At 39.7% G+C, this 22,024-nt stretch overlaps 1 protein-coding gene and 1 long non-coding RNA gene across 2 annotated transcripts in view; one reads left to right on the plus strand and one right to left on the minus strand.

Moving 5' to 3' along the window:
- Positions 1-22,024, minus strand: part of LOC133541953 (serine/threonine-protein kinase VRK1-like) — a 29,438-nt gene that overhangs the window by 2,926 nt on the left and 4,488 nt on the right. The window contains exons 3-12 of the mRNA XM_061885690.1: positions 20,343-20,398; positions 19,013-19,082; positions 15,389-15,476; positions 11,573-11,681; positions 10,911-11,003; positions 8,768-8,900; positions 5,584-5,704; positions 5,446-5,504; positions 1,909-2,069; positions 828-915 (exon numbers count right to left, since the gene is read on the minus strand). Coding sequence (XP_061741674.1) covers positions 828-915; positions 1,909-2,069; positions 5,446-5,504; positions 5,584-5,704; positions 8,768-8,900; positions 10,911-11,003; positions 11,573-11,681; positions 15,389-15,476; positions 19,013-19,082; positions 20,343-20,398 — 978 coding nt within the window. The remainder of the gene's footprint in view (positions 1-827; positions 916-1,908; positions 2,070-5,445; positions 5,505-5,583; positions 5,705-8,767; positions 8,901-10,910; positions 11,004-11,572; positions 11,682-15,388; positions 15,477-19,012; positions 19,083-20,342; positions 20,399-22,024) is intronic.
- LOC133541954 (uncharacterized) lies at positions 204-2,170 on the plus strand. The gene is made up of 3 exons (XR_009804020.1): positions 204-322; positions 913-1,002; positions 1,932-2,170. It is a non-coding gene; the product is annotated as an uncharacterized LOC133541954 (long non-coding RNA).

Raw genomic sequence — 22,024 nt, forward strand, 5'->3', positions numbered from 1 at the left:
AAAGACAAGAATGACAATTTTTGTGGTCCTTGTGTTGTCCTGAAGTCAACTGTTAATATTATTTACGTAATTACATTATAATATTTTTGTATTACTTGATAATATTTTGTATTAATAACTACAATGCTTTAATTGGGAGTTAAAGTTGTTTATATTTATTGTACTTTATAATCGGTAAACAGCAGTTAGATGATGTCACTTCCGCTAAATTACTTCCTGTTGGTTGACTTCCGGTATTTGTTCGAAAGCTAGAGATACACTTTGTGGTCTTCTGTAGTACTTTCTGTTGCCATCCTACACAAAGCGGCGAAGAAGCAATGCCGTAAGTTGTCTTTAATAAGTTAACAACATGTCAGACACGTTCAAAAAGTGTAATAGTGCCGATATGTTAAATATAATTGTCGAACTAGATACAATGTGTTCAAGTCATTTAGGCAGACGGGAGTCTCCCTCTGCTGGACATTTTCCGACATTACCGTTACATTTTTATATGTCATTGTAAAGGAATATGTAGAGAGGCAATAAGTGTTTTGTTTGTTGTGTCTCTTGTTCTTTTCAGTTTTTCACCATCTTGTCTATGAAGGAATTGTCAAAAGTAAATGGTCAAGCTTACAACGACGTTCTCTTCATTGACTCCGGTTTGGCTTGGTGTTGAGTTGGCGTTTTTACACGTCTCACGAGAACACTAGAGTCCTCTTTCTTTAGAAAAATACCAAAAAGTATGAAAATAATTTGGGTATAGTTACAACAGTAATATAGATATTGTGATAGTTTGCCACATCCGTATACCGTCACAGTCAGATTTAGGAGGGAAAACAAGACATTACCTTTCTTCTTGAAGACTTTTCTCCTTTTTGTTGGAGCGTCATCAGTGTCTTGACTCATCTCTGCCGCGTTCTTCCTCTTCATCAGCCCCTGGAGCAGGAAGACATCTCACTTTTTGACAAGCATCACCTACATGTGTCCAAACAGCAGACACTGCAGGTGCTAATGGGCTAGCAGGTGACTACAGTCATATTCCTCACAGTCTACAGTTGTTTTCATCACAATTAGTCAGCACTTGCAAGGATGTCTAACTCACCAGTGCCTCCATGGACATAACCCCCCCTCTACCTCAAAGAAGTGCTCGCCCCCAAATCCTCCACACGACACCAGGCTAACCTCCTCCAACCTCCACGGACAAAGCTACGCACTATGGGAGACCGGGCTTTCTGCTCCGCTGCTCCCAGTCTATGGAAAGCTCTCCCTGACCGCCTGAGGGCACCTCAGACTGTGGATGCCTTTAAAAAAGGCTTAAAAACCCATCTTTTAAAAAAAAGCCTTTTTAAGGTTTATTTGAAATCGGGACAGATACAAAAAACTGAAACAGTTATCCAATGTATGCATCATAGTGTTTGTAGCCAAAGCTCATTTACAACACTTGTCCCCAACAACAACAACAACAACAACAACAACAACAACAACAACAACATAGATCCAACATCATTAAAATAGGAAAATAAAAATAATTTTTAAAAAATGAGTTAATAATGATGATAATAGAAATGATACAGACCAAGTGCAAACTAGATTTTATAGACATGCATGCTGGTTCTAGCTACTGGGCTGTTTCTAGTTTTATATTTTATTTATTTTTATTATCTTTTATTATTACTATTTTTTTACACTATTATTATTATGACAGTTTCTTTTTATTATTACAAATTTTTTAGACTATTATTATTATTATGACAGCGCCAGATGAAATGAGTCAGAGTTGAGTGGTCATCCCAGGAAGCAGATGGACTGGTCAGGAGGTTAACGAGGTTAACGAGGTAATCCTTGTGCAGGGAAGTTGGGGTGTTTAGTAGACCGAGACCAAACCTGGATCACTTCAAAACACATCAAAGTAGAGAAATGTGAACTCACTTTGCCAGATGTTTGTGTTCCAGCGGTGAAGTCGAGGTTGCCGTCATCTACCGCCCGGATGGTAGTCAGTCCTGCCTGGAGGATGGTGCGCAACTTGTCATACCTGGGTGTGTCCTGGTAGCCCAGAGACTTCACTTCCTCCATGAACTTCTGCAGCTCGTCTACAACACACAACAACAATCACTTCCTTTCCAATGTGAGCCTCTATTCTGTGTCTTTAGATGGAGAAGGACTAAATAAAGACAGGAGACTATTTACTAAAGATGTACCTTTAAGGTTTTACTACTTAGGTGTAAAATACTACACGGTCTAGCTCCATCCTACCTTGCTGATTGTATTGTCCCATATGTCCCGGGAACAAGTCTGCCTTCTCACAACTCCAGCTTGCTATAGACTCCCAAAGACCCCCCCAAAAAGTCTATAGAGGGTTTTTGTACTGGGGCTCCAGTACTGTGGAATGTACAAGCATTTAAGTCCCAACTGAAAACTCATTTATCTACTCTAGCCTTTAAATAGACCCCCCTTTTAGACAAGTTGATCTGCTGTCTCTCTTCTGTGCTCTGCCCCCCTCGCCGGCCTGGAGAGGTTATCAGGTGACCACATATGAGGCGCTAGCTGTCCAAAGTTGGGACCCAGGGTGGACCGTGCATCAGTTGGGGACGTATCTGCACTGCTGACCTGTCTCCACTCAAGATGATGATCTGCTGGCCCCACTGTGGACTGGACTCTATTATGTTAGATCCACTATGGACTGGACTCTATTATGTTAGATCCACTATGGACTGGACTCTATTATGTTAGATCCACTATGGACTGGACTCTATTATGTTAGATCCACTATGGACTGGACTCTCACTATTATGTTAGATCCACTATGGACTGGACTCTCACTATTATGTTAGATCCACTATGGACTGGACTCTATTATGTTAGATCCACTATGGACTCTCACACTATTATGTTAGATCCACTATGGACTGGACTCTCACTATTATGTTAGATCCACTATGGACTGGACTCTCACTATTATGTTAGATCCACTATGGACTGGACTCTCACTATTATGTTAGATCCACTATGGACTGGACTCTCACTATTATGTTAGATCCACTATGGACTGGACTCTATTATGTTAGATCCACTATGGACTCTCACACTATTATGTTAGATCCACTATGGACTGGACTCTCACTATTATGTTAGATCCACTATGGACTGGACTCTCACTATTATGTTAGATCCACTATGGACTGGACTCTCACTATTATGTTAGATCCACTATGGACTGGACTCTCACTATTATGTTAGATCCACTATGGACTGGACTCTCACTATTATGTTAGATCCACTATGGACTGGACTCTCACTATTATGTTAGATCCACTATGGACTGGACTCTCACTATTATGTTGGATCCACTATGGACTGGACTCTCACTATTATGTTAGATCCACTATGGACTGGACTCTCACTATTATGTTAGATCCACTATGGACTGGACTCTCACACTATTATGTTAGATCCACTATGGACTGGACTCTCACACTATTATGTTAGATCCACTATGGACTGGACTCTCACACTATTATGTTAGATCCACTATGGACTGGACCCTCACACTATTATGTTACATCCACTATGGACTGGACTCTCACACTATTATGTTAGATCCACTATGGACTGGACTCACACTATTATGTTAGATCCACTATGGACTGGACTCTCACTATTATGTTAGATCCACTATGGACTGGACTCTCACACTATTATGTTAGATCCACTATGGACTGGACTCTCACTATTATGTTAGATCCACTATGGACTGGACTCTCACTATTATGTTAGATCCACTATGGACTGGACTCTCACACTATTATGTTAGATCCACTATGGACTGGACTCTCACACTATTATGTTAGATCCACTATGGACTGGACTCTCACTATTATGTTAGATCCACTAAGGACTGGACTCTCACACTATTATGTTAGATCCACTATGGACTGGACTCTCACTATTATGTTAGATCCACTATGGACTGGACTGTCACACTATTATGTTAGATCCACTATGGACTGGACTCTCACTATTATGTTAGATCGACTATGGACTGGACTCACACACTATTATGTTAGATCCACTATGGACTGGACTCACACACTATTATGTTAGATCCACTATGGACTGGACTCTCACACTATTATGTTAGATCCACTATGGACTGGACTCTCACACTATTATGTTAGATCCACTATGGACTGGACTCTCACTATTATGTTAGATCCACTATGGACTGGACTCTCACTATTATGTTAGATCCACTATGGACTGGACTCACACTATTATGTTAGATCCACTATGGACTGGACTCTCACTATTATGTTAGATCCACTATGGACTGGACTCTCACTATTATGTTAGATCCACTATGGACTGGACTCTCACTATTATGTTAGATCCACTATGGACTGGACTCTCACACTATTATGTTAGATCCACTATGGACTAGACTCTCACTATTATGTTAGATCCACTATGGACTGGACTCTCACTATTATGTTAGATCCACTATGGACTGGACTCTCACTATTATGTTAGATCCACTATGGACTGGACTCTCACTATTATGTTAGATCCACTATGGACTGGACTCACACTATTATGTTAGATCCACTATGGACTGGACTCTCACTATTATGTTAGATCCACTATGGACTGGACTCTCACTATTATGTTAGATCCACTATGGACTGGACTCTCACTATTATGTTAGATCCACTATGGACTGGACTCTCACACTATTATGTTAGATCCACTATGGACTAGACTCTCACTATTATGTTAGATCCACTATGGACTGGACTCTCACTATTATGTTAGATCCACTATGGACTGGACTCTCACTATTATGTTAGATCCACTATGGACTGGATTCTCACTATTATGTTAGATCCACTATGGACTGGACTCTCACACTATTATGTTAGATCCACTATGGACTGGATTCTCACTATTATGTTAGATCCACTATGGACTGGACTCTCACTATTATGTTAGATCCACTATGGACTGGACTCTCACTATTATGTTAGATCCACTATGGACTGGACTCTCACTATTATGTTAGATCCACTATGGACTGGACTCTCACTATTATGTTAGATCCACTATGGACTGGACTCTCACTATTAACTACATCCACTCCACGTCCATTGCATAGGTCACCCAGGGGTCCCCACATCTGCGGTCCCCTCCAAAGTTTCTCATTGGATTGAGTTTCTCCTTGCCCTGATGTGGGATCTGAGCCCAGGATGTGATTTGTGCAGCCCTTTTAGACACTGGTGATTTAGGGCTATATAAATAGACTTTGATCGATGACTGACTATTTCCTAGACCTTTGAGCTGTGTTTGTGTTATTTCTTCTCCAACAATGGCCACACCACACGGACTATTCAAGGTCTATGTCAGCGAGTGCTAGTTCATGTTAGTGACTTGAGATACCTTACCTTCCTTTTTTAAAACCACCTTTTAACTCACCCGGTCTGTCTTGGGAGGGGAAACATTTGATCATGAACTCAGAGGTGCTTTTTTGACTCCTAGAGACCAAACGTAGTATGTTTTACGATTTGTAGTTCCAGCATCCATCAACAGCTTGTGTGTTGCCAATTGACTTACTGGATCTTATAGTCTCTGACATAAAGTGGGTCCTGAAGCTGGTCCTCCCAGGGAAGAGAACCGCAGAGCCACTGGACCATGCAGTAGCAGAGGATTTCCAGGTCACCCCGCCTTGAAGCAGCTGCATGTCACATGTCAGAAGATATGTTGACAAATGTGAAGTGAATGCATGTCACATGTCAGAAGATATGTTGACAAATGTGAAGTGAATGCAAGGACATGTCAGAAGATATGTTGACAAATGTGAAGTGAATGCAAGGACATGTCAGAAGATATGTTGACAAATGTGAAGTGAATGCAAGGACATGTCAGAAGATATGTTGACAAATGTGAAGTGAATGCAAGGACATGTCAGAAGATATGTTGACAAATGTGAAGTGAATGCATGTCACATGTCAGAAGATATGTTGACAAATGTGAAGTGAATGCATGTCACATGTCAGAAGATATGTTGACAAATGTGAAGTGAATGCATGTCACATGTCAGAAGATATGTTGACAAATGTGAAGTGAATGCAAGGACATGTCAGAAGATATGTTGACAAATGTGAAGTGAATGCAAGGACATGTCAGAAGATATGTTGACAAATGTGAAGTGAATGCAAGGACATGTCAGAAGATTTGTTGACAAATGTGAAGTGAATGCATGTCACATGTCAGAAGATATGTTGACAAATGTGAAGTGAATGCAAGGACATGTCAGAAGATATGTTGACAAATGTGAAGTGAATGCAAGGACATGTCAGAAGATATGTTGACAAATGTGAAGTGAATGCAAGGACATGTCAGAAGATTTGTTGACAAATGTGAAGTGAATGCATGTCACATGTCAGAAGATATGTTGACAAATGTGAAGTGAATGCAAGGACATGTCAGAAGATATGTTGACAAATGTGAAGTGAATGCATGTCACATGTCAGAAGATATGTTGACAAATGTGAAGTGAATGCATGTCACATGTCAGAAGATATGTTGACAAATGTGAAGTGAATGCATGTCACATGTCAGAAGATATGTTGACAAATGTGAAGTGAATGCATGTCACATGTCAGAAGATATGTTGACAAATGTGAAGTGAATGCAAGGACATGTCAGAAGATATGTTGACAAATGTGAAGTGAATGCAAGGACATGTCAGAAGATATGTTGACAAATGTGAAGTGAATGCATGTCACATGTCAGAAGATATGTTGACAAATGTGAAGTGAATGCATGTCACATGTCAGAAGATATGTTGACAAATGTGAAGTGAATGCATGTCACATGTCAGAAGATATGTTGACAAATGTGAAGTGAATGCAAGGACATGTCAGAAGATATGTTGACAAATGTGAAGTGAATGCATGTCACATGTCAGAAGATATGTTGACAAATGTGAAGTGAATGCAAGGACATGTCAGAAGATATGTTGACAAATGTGAAGTGAATGCATGTCACATGTCAGAAGATATGTTGACAAATGTGAAGTGAATGCATGTCACATGTCAGAAGATATGTTGACAAATGTGAAGTGAATGCATGTCACATGTCAGAAGATATGTTGACAAATGTGAAGTGAATGCAAGGACATGTCAGAAGATATGTTGACAAATGTGAAGTGAATGCAAGGACATGTCAGAAGATATGTTGACAAATGTGAAGTGAATGCAAGGACATGTCAGAAGATATGTTGACAAATGTGAAGTGAATGCATGTCACATGTCAGAAGATATGTTGACAAATGTGAAGTGAATGCATGTCACATGTCAGAAGATATGTTGACAAATGTGAAGTGAATGCATGTCACATGTCAGAAGATATGTTGACAAATGTGAAGTGAATGCATGTCACATGTCAGAAGATATGTTGACAAATGTGAAGTGAATGCAAGGACATGTCAGAAGATATGTTGACAAATGTGAAGTGAATGCAAGGACATGTCAGAAGATATGTTGACAAATGTGAAGTGAATGCAAGGACATGTCAGAAGATTTGTTGACAAATGTGAAGTGAATGCAAGGACATGTCAGAAGATATGTTGACAAATGTGAAGTGAATGCAAGGACATGTCAGAAGATATGTTGACAAATGTGAAGTGAATGCAAGGACATGTCAGAAGATATGTTGACAAATGTGAAGTGAATGCATGTCACATGTCAGAAGATATGTTGACAAATGTGAAGTGAATGCATGTCACATGTCAGAAGATATGTTGACAAAAGATATGTTGAAAATAATGCTTCCCTTAAATCTCTTGCAAAAAAAACTATATTCAATATATTTTCAGTCAGAAGACATTTTAATTGAGTCTGTATTTATAGCTCAGTTATCAATAACTATATTCAGAAATACATTAAAAAATTAAGTTGATCCAACAAAATGTTTTGCTGCAGTTATTTATCGCTTAATAACATTAATGGTCAACATTTTAGTTTTTTAAGTTGGATGTATAGTGTGGGGTTTGCAACAAGAACTACATAAATATTTATATATACAGATTATATATATATAGAACTTACTTTCCATGGTGTGATGAGTTTTACAGTGAATTCATTGAGGACAATATCAATAAACCACCTAATGTTTTTTTTCATCTGTAATTCAAGCGACTGTTTACATATTTGTCAAACTAAAATCCAACATTCAGGGAAGGCGGAGTATACTTTAGCCCGTGTTACATTTTAAAATAAGCTGCAAAAATGGAAAAATTAAGAATATTAGCAATAACAGAGGGACAAGCGGTAGAAAATGGATGATTTTCTTTAAATATACAGTAAATAACAGTTGTTTTTAGATATACATAAAACATTTAATTAGCCTTTTTAAAGAAAATATATAAAAGTCAATGTCCCATTGACCACGCCCCCAGCACCACATACTGTATACAGTGGCCATCCGGGAGAAAACTGTAGAGGTCATCTTATACACACAACTTTATATAGTGGCCATCCGGGAGAAAACTGTAGAGGTCATCTTATACACACTGGTTGTTAGCTAGCTAGCTGACAAGTTCAGCCATTTCCCAGCAGAGTGAGATAGCAGCCTCCAGATGAAATTAACAGGCATGTTTAGAAGGTGGGAGGAAGCCACAATAAAATACAGGGACAACATGCAAACTACACAAACATTTGGAGTTTTAATGGTTCACGACATTTTTGTTTTAAAGCAGGATTGATAGCAGAGTTCAATATTACAAGGTACCTACCCACTCCTTTGTGAGCATCAATGCTGGTGAACTCGATGGTCCCGTCATGACACCTCTTTGGATTTTCCTTGTAGTCTTTTACAGAACCATCCGGTGCGTACCTGAATGCCAGCCCATAATCTACAAGGTAAACCTACAATTGACAAAGGCAGCCATTCAGAAAAGCTCAAATCCAGCAGCCATAAAAAGTCCACACATCACTGTTAACATGACAGCTATTTGTGACCTAAAACAATTGAGATCAAGATGAATCATTTCAGAACTTTGAACAACTTTGTTGCACGACCAGTCTTCCTCCCAGGGATGAAAACACACTGGTCACTCCCAACTTCTTTTGGATGACATATACGCTGAGTAAAAAGGACCCCGATACTAGAGCAAGTTTTACTAAAGCTTTAGGAGACCAGCCCTTACAACACAACCATGGCATCGCCTGGTGAGGTCTCAAAGTAAGAGAAAAGGAGTTAACTGATAGTGAGAAGGCAGTCCCCTATAGCCCCCTTACAGAGGGATGCACCTGCTGATAAGAAGAGGGACCGTGTCCTTCACGGAACAGAACTGGCTCAAACCTCAAACCTCCCTTTTGAGGAGTGATTCATCATGTTTGTGCAGACACTAATCAAATATGGAAATCGATGAAAGTATAGCGGCCGCAAGAACATCTCCAGAGTGGAAAAGTACCAGTAGCACGATCACACAATACAAAGTTTGACTAAAAGGTTCCCACTTCACTGTGAGCGCTTTGAGTATCTAATAGAAAAGCGCGATATAAATCTAATCCATTATTATTATTATTATTAAAGCATCAAAGTATATCAGCATTCTCCATATTTCAATCTGAATTTGAATGTGACTAATTGTCATTTATTCTCATTCATCCAGGTTATTGAATTCTCAGGGCAGTCAATCCATCGCATATTCATTGTTCAGTTGTTCTTAGAAGACTTTCCCCTTCCATCTAAGCAGGTTCCATCACTTCACATCCAGTCTAAGTGCAGGTGCCACAATAAACTATCAGTCAGTGTATTACTCCAACGTCTGAATTACACAATAACTTTAGGAATAGCTTGTATTCTCCTGACGACATGACCGCCTCAATAAATATGTGAGACTGGAAGTGGTGGGCCAGCGAGTGTCTTGTTGTCTTAGTGTTCTGACCGCCTCAATAAATATGTGAGACTGGAAGTTGTGGGCCAGCGAGTGTCTTGTTGTCTTAGCGTTCTGACCGCCTCAATAAATATGTGAGACTGGAAGTGGTGGGCCAGCGAGTGTCTTGTTGTCTTAGCGCTCTGGTCAGCATTTTGTCTTTCTCAAACAAATATGCTCCATGCTCAAGTTGTTTTAGGTTGTTGGAACCGTTCAAACTGCAAAAAGGATCACATTTTCTCCGGAGTTCCTCCAGAGATACTCAAGAAGGCAGAGAGTACAAGATTTCACAAAAAACGACAAGAAAAGTATTATGCACTCCTGTCCAAAGCAGCAGCAGATGGAATCAAAGAACACAATATTGCAGTTAGCACTTCGTTGAAGGTTTGTTTGACTCACTTTTAACGTTTACTACGTCCCATTTAAAGTCCTGTATTTTACTTCTTTATCTCTTGTTTTCAACCAAAAATGCTTTGCTGTGATTAGGGGGTACTTGAATGAAAACAATGTTCACACTGACTAGAGGTTGAGAACCACTGTACTAGAATGTATCGAGCCAGAACACTGGAAGCAAGTTTTGGTATTGAAAAACAAAAACACCTAAAAATCTTTATACTGTGAAATGTCAAATTACAAATTAAACAGACATTCAAAAAACACATTTCTTGCATTGTTTTTCCAATTACAATCCTTAGATTTTTTTTTATATTCATTATTTTTAAGAGACACAGGTTCGATTTTCAACTTTTTTTTCTTAAAATTAACTTTTTTTTAATTAGCCTTTTTTACATGACAAAACCCTGCCGTACTTAGTCATAGCAAAGTCTCATTTCAGTGTCAGAGCTATAAGGCAGACTTAAAAGCGGTTATTGACTTCATGTTAGTATCGGGGGTTAACTTAGTATATAACGAACCAAATGCCAGGGAAAAACACTTAAGTAGTAAAAGTATATATATATATATGCAGATATATTACAGACATGATGCTGCTACTGACCTGGTTGGGATCACTGTAGCCCAACATGAGGTTGGATGCTTTAATGTCTGCATGCACATACTCGTGATTATGGATGTATTCCAGGATGTCCAGCTGCATAGAGAGAAAAATAAGACAATGATCAGCGTTTTGTGAAAATACATTTCTTAGTAACTCATTTTCAAGGCAATACATCATTTTACAAGCATCGCCCTTTATTCTGAAATGTACCCTGCAATTTTCCTCAATGAAATGTCACAATGACAATAAAGAGCTGCTTCTTCTATTATTGTTTCTTATTACGCAGATTGTTGGTCCTTAAGGGGGTGTGCATCAAAAACAGCTACTGGTTGTTATTCCTGTTTAAACAACAGTGATTCAAAAGGTAAATGTAGGCTACCATTGCTTAATGGTCAGAAGACAACATTTATTTCAGTCACGTTATATCAATTGTGCGACATTCAGAGTTGAATAATTGACTGTGTATATTGGCCAACTCTGTGATATTGTCAGTTAATGTGGGAATAATCTGCATAAGGGTGCACAATCTCTTTATAATAAAAAAGGTATTTGAAAAGATTCCTTTCACATGTGAAACTAAATGATGATGTGGGTGAGATGAAGACATTCTTATTTTCCTACAAGATTACAACGGTAGACAACAATAATTTAAAGAAACCCACCAGTCGTAGACCAATTTGCAGAACCAGTTTTCTGGGGAACCTTTTTCCACTCTCCTCCAACTTGCGCTGAAGATCTGTGCCAAGCCTGTCGATGACCATGAACCTGTACCTGCCATGAGGGTTTGACAGCTTCACCTTTTGCATGCACAACTGCAATCATCCTTCTAATTCACTGCATCAACAAAAAGATATTTGTAGGATTGCACATATTCAATGAACCCTTCATAAAGTCTTCAGACAACCATAGTGCATAGTTTTATATCGACCATTGTTCAAAGTGCTCTGACACTCTTGGAGTGGACAGTTGGCTGAACATTGTAAAGGTCAGCTAATAAGTGCTCTTTGCCATTTCAGCCATGAATGCAATACTGCAGATATTTGCACATGACTACACACCTTGGTGGCATAAATTGCAGCTCAGTTGTATATTATATACAACAAGGTACAGATATTTGTAGTTCTCATATCATGGGGTTATTGCATGGTTCAGTATATTTTCTAAGTACCGTATTTTTCCAATTATAAGTCACTCCGGAGTATACGTCGCACCGGCCGAAAATGCATAATAAAGAAGGAAAAAAACATACATAAGTCGCACTGGAGTATAAATCGAATTTTGGGAGGAAATTTATTTGATAAAACCCAACAGCAAGAATAGACATTTGAAAGGCAATTTAAAGTAAATAAATAAGTGTAGGTTATATGAGGCATAAATGACCAACTGCTATGTTAAGCTAACATATTATGGTAAGAGTCATTCAAATAAATATAACATATAGAACATGCTATACCTTTACCAAACTATCTCTCACTCCTAAAAACAATAACAGTGCAATACGTTTTCATAACATGCTCACTACTGCCTACTTTATCTTCTTATATTCTTATTTTACTGTTATGTTTTTATTCCCATTGTTGCTTTTTAGTTTTTATTCTCATTGTAATATTTCTCTTTTTTGTTTCCATTTAAACCCCCATTATTTACTTTTTACTTTTATTTAAATTGATTTCAACTCTGTACACTGCTGCTGGAATTTTAATTTTCCTGAAGGAACTCTCCTGAAGGAATCAATAAAGTACTATCTATCTATCTATCTATCTATCTAATCCATAAATCCCATGAAATCTTCTTCCTGGATGTGGCTTCTAAACAACTCTTCCTCTTGTCCTTTTCTGCTGCATATTTCACTACATCCAGCTTGTCATCTGCACTACATCACCTTTTCTGCTGCATATTTCACAACATCCATCTTGTCATCTGCACTACATCACCTTTTCTGCTGCATATTTCACTACATCCAGCTTGTCATCTGCACTACATCACCTTTTCTGCTGCATATTTCACTACATCCATCTTGTAATCTGCATTACATCACCTTTTCTGCTGCATATTTCACTACATCCAGCTTGTCATCTGCACTACATCACCTTTTCTGCTGCATATTTCACTACATCCAGCTTGTCACCTGCACTACATCACCTTTTCTGCTGCATATTTCACTACATCCATCTTGTCATCTGCACTACATCACCTTTTCTGCTGCATATTTCACTACATCCAGCTTGTCATCTGCACTACATCACCTTTTCTGCTGCATATTTCACTACATCCATCTTGTCATCTGCACTACATCACCTTTTCTGCTGCATATTTCACTACATCCATCTTGTCATCTGCACTACATCACCTTTTCTGCTGCATATTTCACTACATCCAGCTTGTCATCTGCACTACATCACCTTTTCTGCTGCATATTTCACTACATCCAGCTTGTCATCTGCACTACATCACCTTTTCTGCTGCATATTTCACAACATCCATCTTGTCATCTGCACTACATCACCTTTTCTGCTGCATATTTCACTACATCCATCTTGTCATCTGCACTACATCACCTTTTCTGCTGCATATTTCACTACATCCAGCTTGTCATCTGCACTACATCACCTTTTCTGCTGCATATTTCACTACATCCATCTTGTAATCTGCATTACATCACCTTTTCTGCTGCATATTTCACTACATCCAGCTTGTCATCTGCACTACATCACCTTTTCTGCTGCATATTTCACTACATCCAGCTTGTCACCTGCACTACATCACCTTTTCTGCTGCATATTTCACTACATCCATCTTGTCATCTGCACTACATCACCTTTTCTGCTGCATATTTCACTACATCCAGCTTGTCATCTGCACTACATCACCTTTTCTGCTGCATATTTCACTACATCCATCTTGTCATCTGCACTACATCACCTTTTCTGCTGCATATTTCACTACATCCATCTTGTCATCTGCACTACATCACCTTTTCTGCTGCATATTTCACTACATCCAGCTTGTCATCTGCACTACATCACCTTTTCTGCTGCATATTTCACTACATCCAGCTTGTCATCTGCACTACATCACCTTTTCTGCTGCATATTTCACTACATCCAGCTTGTCATCTGCACTACATCACCTTTTCTGCTGCATATTTCACTACATCCATCTTGTCATCTGCACTACATCACCTTTTCTGCTGCATATTTCACTACATCCAGCTTGTCATCTGCACTACATCACCTTTTCTGCTGCATATTTCACTACATCCATCTTGTAATCTGCACTACATCACCTTTTCTGCTGCATATTTCACTACATCCAGCTTGTCATCTGCACTACATCACCTTTTCTGCTGCATATTTCACTACATCCAGCTTGTCATCTGCACCACATCACCTTTTCTGCTGCATATTTCACTACATCCAGCTTGTCATCTGCACTACATCACCTTTTCTGCTGCATATTTCACTACATCCATCTTGTCATCTGCACTACATCACCTTTTCTGCTGCATATTTCACTACATCCATCTTGTAATCTGCACTACATCACCTTTTCTGCTGCATATTTCACTACATCCAGCTTGTCATCTGCACTACATCACCTTTTCTGCTGCATATTTCACTACATCCAGCTTGTCATCTGCACTACATCACCTTTTCTGCTGCATATTTCACTACATCCAGCTTGTCATCTGCACTACATCACCTTTTCTGCTGCATATTTCACTACATCCATCTTGTCATCTGCACTACATCACCTTTTCTGCTGCATATTTCACTACATCCAGCTTGTCATCTGCACTACATGATCTCCTTTTCAACGCCATTTTTCTTCAGCCCTTCTCACTTTTTAGAAGTTACCGCCAACCATGAAATGATCCATTTTAATAGCTACGGCAGTAGCATATAGCATATAGCAGTTAGCATCCATGACCCACAATGCACTTCTGCCATGACCAAATTCTTATTGGTTGAGGTGTGTGTGACCATTGCTGACATTTTCTTCGTCTCTTCCGCGAATGAGATAAAATATATTATTTGATATTTTAGGGTAATGTGTTGATGATTTCACACATAAGTCGCACCCCCGGCCAAACTATGAAAAAAACTATAACTTATATTCCACCAAATACGGTAGTTATTTGTCATGTATCTTGTGGGATGTTGAAAACATGGTCAAATATTGGATGTATATATAAAACAATATATATTGATCTTACACGCCACCTCTCGCTAGAAGAGTCCTCATTGGCCAGGTAATTGATTCATGTAAAACTGTCCAATGTTTCTATGCTGTCATGTGTTGCCATGAACCCAATCATTGCATAAAAGTCTGTTACAAATAACAATAATACATTAAAGAGGGCTCTAATACTTTCTCTAAATAAGCATTACAGGCTTGCAAAAACTTTTGTAGTACTAACTTGCAATAAACATCTTTTCGTACCCAATGGTAAAAAGGTATCGTGTATTAGGTCTTACCTTTTCGCTCCTCTCTCGTGCATACCTGAGCCCCAGTACCTGGGTACGCCCAGGTTCTTCAGACTATGGCTGCTCATCCAGCTCTTAACTGCAAAGGCAAGAGAAAAGAAACGTCAGCTTGAAAGCACAAAGCAGGCTGCATGTGAACACAAACTGTCAAACAACTTAAATGAAATGAACCAGACATTTCAGCCTAGAGCTATACAAGTAAACAGTTGATTGATATTCAGACTTTGTTCATACATTGTTGATGCTCCTTTGGCAGCCTATAGTCTTGAACACTTATGTTCGGGCAGTCTAGCCCACTCCTCTTTGCAAGACCTCTCCAGCTCCCTCTAGTTGGATAGAAAACATTCTTGCAGGGCCCTATTCACAACTTTCAAGAGATGCTCAGTCAGATTGAAGTAAGGATCCTGAATGTGTGAATTCTGTGGCCCAGCCAGACCCTCTGAAAGATGAACTGTCATTAAACTGCCAGCACAGGGCTTTACTGTAGAAAAGGTCTTGGCCGGGTGATGAGTGGAGGCTGCTTTCCACCAAAGATGCACCTGGCATTCACACTAAAGACGTCCACCTTTGTCTCATCAATGCAGAGAATGTTGGTTCTCGTGGTTAGACTCCTTAAAGTCTGTGCCTTTTTGCAAACTCCTTGTGGGCTCCAACATGTCTTTCATGAAGAGGCTTTGACCTGACCACTCTACCACACAGGCCTAACTGGTGGATTACTTTTCATTCCTCCACCACCACTGGAGTTCTCTCAGAGTGATAATCAGGTTAATGGCCACCTTTCTGACTGATGCCTCAGTTTAGACAGCCAGAACATTTTCAAGAAGACTCCCTGCGCTTATAAACTTTTTCCACTTATGGATAATTGCGGCCATGGTGCTCATTGGGACCTTGAATGTAGCAATTGTTTGGTTTTCTTGCCGGGAGACAATCCTGTCTCAGAGGTCAACAGTCAATTCCTTTCAAACTTCAAGCTTGGCTTTTCTCTCAACTGCACGCTCAACTGTGGGAGCTCATATACTGCAGACAGGTGTGTTCCTTTCCAAAGTTTAATTAACTGAATTCTTGGAAAATTGTTGATGGATGGATGTACCTGAGCTCAATTTTGAGCTTTTAGGCTATTAAAAACATAAATATACAAATGACTATTGCTTTCTGTATTTGATTGATTCCCTCAGGTGTATTCACTGGGGTTTGTCTGTTAAGTTAGTAATCCCTGACTTCTAACTGACAGGCTCCTAAATCCAGGTCATATGGCAACAAAACTCAATGTATGGGTGGAAATAAGTGGTTACATTTTGGAGGTGATTCGCTTTACCCTCTGGATTCGAATTGTTTTATTATTGGCATTAGATTAAGTTTTTTTTCAGTTATTTATTAATTTATTATTAAGTCATCATGACTGTTGACAAAAACAATGAAAAACTGCATCATTGCTGTTTCTTTTACCCTCATACTTGGGGGAGATAAAACATGGATTGGCCAAAAATAATCAACATGGCCACACATTCCAAATGGCTGCCAGTCTGTATAAAGGCCACCTGTATGGTTTCCCTTGAGGTTTGAGTATTTCTATTCCATATCCATGTGTGCTTATTCTATTAATAAATGCCGGAAGGAAATATTGCCTTCCTACATATGACACAATACTCAGGTTTGCCAAGTTCTGACCAGCCAACTTAGCGGCTCCTTTGGGCCACCATGAACAACAAGCATGTTGGGTAGTGCAGTAGAATGTATACACACTATTGGGCCAGCATGTTGAGTAGTGCAGTAGAATGTATACACACTATTGGGCCAGCATGTTGAGTAGTGCAGTAGAATGTATACACACTATTGGGCCAGCATGTTGGGTAGTGCAGTAGAATGTATACACACTATTGGGCCAGCATGTTGAGTAGTGCAGTAGAATGTATACACACTATTGGGCCAGCATGTTGAGTAGTGCAGTAGAATGTATACACACTATTGGGCCAGCATGTTGAGTAGTGCAGTAGAATGTATACACACTATTGGGCCAGCATGTTGGGTAGTGCAGTAGAATGTATACACACTATTGGGCCAGCATGTTGGGTAGTGCAGTAGAATGTATACACACTATTGGGCCAGCATGTTGAGTAGTGCAGTAGAATGTATACACACTATTGGGCCAGCATGTTGGGTAGTGCAGTAGAATGTATACACACTATTGGGCCAGCATGTTGGGTAGTGCAGTAGAATGTATACACACTATTGGGCCAGCATGTTGAGTAGTGCAGTAGAATGTATACACACTATTGGGCCAGCATGTTGAGTAGTGCAGTAGAATGTATACACACTATTGGGCCAGCATGTTGGGTAGTGCAGTAGAATGTATACACACTATTGGGCCAGCATGTTGAGTAGTGCAGTAGAATGTATACACACTATTGGGCCAGCATGTTGAGTAGTGCAGTAGAATGTATACACACTATTGGGCCAGCATGTTGAGTAGTGCAGTAGAATGTATACACACTATTGGGCCAGCATGTTGGGTAGTGCAGTAGAATGTATACACACTATTGGGCCAGCATGTTGGGTAGTGCAGTAGAATGTATACACACTATTGGGCCAGCATGTTGAGTAGTGCAGTAGAATGTATACACACTATTGGGCCAGCATGTTGGGTAGTGCAGTAGAATGTATACACACTATTGGGCCAGCATGTTGGGTAGTGCAGTAGAATGTATACACACTATTGGGCCAGCATGTTGGGTAGTGCAGTAGAATGTATACACACTATTGGGCCAGCATGTTGGGTAGTGCAGTAGAATGTATACACACTATTGGGCCAGCATGTTGGGTAGTGCAGTAGAATGTATACACACTATTGGGCCAGCATGTTGAGTAGTGCAGTAGAATGTATACACACTATTGGGCCAGCATGTTGAGTAGTGCAGTAGAATGTATACACACTATTGGGCCAGCATGTTGGGTAGTGCAGTAGAATGTATACACACTATTGGGCCAGCATGTTGAGTAGTGCAGTAGAATGTATACACACTATTGGGCCAGCATGTTGAGTAGTGCAGTAGAATGTATACACACTATTGGGCCAGCATGTTGGGTAGTGCAGTAGAATGTATACACACTATTGGGCCAGCATGTTGGGTAGTGCAGTAGAATGTATACACACTATTGGGCCAGCATGTTGGGTAGTGCAGTAGAATGTATACACACTATTGGGCCAGCATGTTGGGTAGTGCAGTAGAATGTATACACACTATTGGGCCAGCATGTTGAGTAGTGCAGTAGAATGTATACACACTATTGGGCCAGCATGTTGAGTAGTGCAGTAGAATGTATACACACTATTGGGCCAGCATGTTGGGTAGTGCAGTAGAATGTATACACACTATTGGGCCAGCATGTTGGGTAGTGCAGTAGAATGTATACACACTATTGGGCCAGCATGTTGAGTAGTGCAGTAGAATGTATACACACTATTGGGCCAGCATGTTGAGTAGTGCAGTAGAATGTATACACACTATTGGGCCAGCATGTTGAGTAGTGCAGTAGAATGTAAACACACTATTGGGCCAGCATGTTGGGTAGTACAGTAGAATATAAACACACTATCTCATGTCTGAGCTGGCTTACTTGATTCAGGTTTAGCTGCTCTCATGTAGAACTTGAGCTCAGAGAAAAGTGGTCCACTGTCAAATGGCTCCTGTGGTGAAACAAAATACATGTTAAGTTTGGTTTTGGGGTGGATCTGTTCGAGAAGTCTCTTGTATCTTTGGCAGCAATTACAGCCTCAAATATTTTTGAATACAAGCTCAAGCTCCATCAGGTTGGATGGGAAGCATCTATTTTCATCCAGGATGTCTCTGTACATTGCTTCATTCATCTTTCCCTCTACCCTAACGAGACTAAGATGAATGCACCAGGCCAGTAACATCCCTACAGTGAAACATAGTGGTGGCAGCATCATGCTGTGGGGATGCTTTTCAGCGGCAGGAACTGGGAGACTAGTCAGGATAGAGGGAAAGATGAATGCAACAATGTACAGAGACATCCTGGATGAAAACCAACACTTCCCATCCAACCAGATGGCGCTTGAGAGAACTGCCCAAAGACAGGTGTGCCAAGACAGGTGTGCCAAGATAGGTGCAAGCTAGTGGCATGGTATTCACAAAGACTTGAGGTGTAATTGCTGCCAAAAGTATATTAACTAAGTATTGAGCAAAGGCTGAGAATACGTATGTTCTAAGATTTTTAGATGTTTTGTTTGGAATACATTTACAATTAAAACAAAATATGTTGACATTCTCATTATGGAGTATTGTGTGTACCGTATATTTCGTGGTATAAGTTGCCGCAGCTGCCGAAAATGCATAATAAAAAAGGGGAAAAAACACATATATAAGTCGAACTGGAGTATAAGTCGCATTTTTTGGGGAAATGTATTTGTTAAAACCCAACACCAAGAATAAACATTTGAAAGGCAATTTAAAATAAATACAAAACAGGCTGAATAAGTGTAGGTTATATGAGGCATAAATGACCAACTGCTATGTTAAGCTAACATATTATGTAAGAGTCATTCAAATAACTAGAACATATAGAACATGCTGTCACTCCTAATCCATAAATCCCATGAAATCTTATACGTCTAGTCTCTTACGTGAATGAGCTAAATAATATTATTTGATATTTTACGGCAATGTGTGAATAATGTCACACATAAGTCGCTCATGAGTATAAGTCGCACCCCCGGCCAAACTATGAAAAAAACTGCGACTTATAGTCTGAAAAATAGGCTAAATGCTATTCTAAAATGATGCAGCCCGTAATCATGGCATCAATGCTAGCTCGCATTGCATTTTCGCTAACAAAGTGTAGCCACTACATAATAAATGACGTTTGATGGACACCTGTTGCAATCCCCGTTCAAAATAGAGATCAAATCGTAAGTTGAGAGTCTTACCACTTTGATGACAAAGCGAGCATCACCACCAACAGGTTTTGGAGAATCCTCATCAGCTAGAAAGGGAAACAAATCAAAAATTCAAGTCATTTATACGACAAAAGTCAGGGCGTCACTGTGGAGTTTGTACTTCTTTTTTTCATGGATCTAAACCAGGGCTCAGGAACCCTTTTGGCTGAGAGCCATGAAAGCCAAATATTTTTAAAATGTATTTCAGTGAGAGCCATATCATATTTTTAACACTGAGTACAACTAAATGTATGCATTTTTAAGTAAGACCAGTATAATAACTCTCTTATTCTCTTTAAAGGCCTACTGAAGTGAGATGTTCTTATTTAAAGGGGGACAGCAGCTCCATTCTATGTGTCATACTTCATCATTTCGCCATATTGCCATATTTTTGCTGAAAGGATTTAGTAGAGAACATCCACGATAAAGTTGGCAACTTTTGGTGCTAAGAGAAAAGCCCTGCCTGTACCGGAAGTCGCAGAAGATGACGTCACATGTTGAAGGATCCTCACATATTCACAGTGACTTTAATGGGAGCCTCCAACAAAAACAGTTATTCAGACCGAGAAAACAACAATGTCCCCATTAATTTGAGCGAGGATGAAAGATTCGTGTTTGAGGATATTGATAGCGACGGACTAAAGAAAAAAAAAAAACTTGTTAAAAAAAAACGCGATTGCATTGAGACGGATTCTGATGTTTTTAGACACATTTACTAGGATAATTGTGGGAAATCCCTTATCTTTCTATTGTGTTGCTAGTGTTTTAGTGAGTTTAACAGTACCTGATAGTCCAGGGGTAGGGAACCTATGGCTCTGGGGCCAGATGTGGCTCTTTTGATGACTGCACCTGGCTCTCAGATAAATCTTAGCTGACATTGCTCAACACGATAAGTAGTGAATAATTCCGCTGGTAATCGCAGTGTTAAAAAAAACTTTCAAATTATAATTTTGAGTTTTGGGGTTTGGTTTTTTGATTAGATTGCAATTTTCGCTAGTCCTGATGTGTGTGTGAAGTGAAGTGAATTATATTTATATAGCGCTTTTCTCTAGTGACTCAAAGCGCTTTACATAGTGACACCCAATATCTAAGTTCCATTTAAAGCAGTGTGGGTGGCACTGGGAGCAGGTGGGTCAAGTGTCTTGCCCAAGGACACAACGTCAGTGACTAGGATGGCGGAAGCGGGAATCGAACCTGCAACCCTCAAGTTGCTGGCACGGCCACTCTACCAACCGAGCTATGCCGCCCTTTTGATTGGCCAAAAGTTTTATCAATGACAAATACTGCCTCCGTTTGCACCGGGACAAATTTGGTGAGTTTTGAAGCATGTTAAGGGGGTCAAATTACAGCTCAAAGAGGCGGCGGAATAATAATAAAGAATAGTAATAATAAAACCTTAGAAATTCAATAGGGTCCTCTGTCCCAAAGGGACATCGGTCCCTAAAAAACAAGTAAACTGGACTTTTGACCCGGAGAAGGCGGGGTCTGTAAAGAATTTAAAAAAATCTGCATCCCGGGGACCCGCCGACTTCTGGAAATGTCCCTTCTGATTTCAGTGCGTAAAAAGACACCAAAAGTGCGTTAGCGCCAACAGTGTCACGACTTCATTCACTGATGTTATGAAACATAACTTTGATTTCTCAGTCCATTATTTATTCAAATGTCATATTACT

This window comes from Nerophis ophidion, linkage group LG24 (assembly GCF_033978795.1).
Source record: "Nerophis ophidion isolate RoL-2023_Sa linkage group LG24, RoL_Noph_v1.0, whole genome shotgun sequence".
Lineage (NCBI taxonomy): Eukaryota > Metazoa > Chordata > Actinopteri > Syngnathiformes > Syngnathidae > Nerophis > Nerophis ophidion.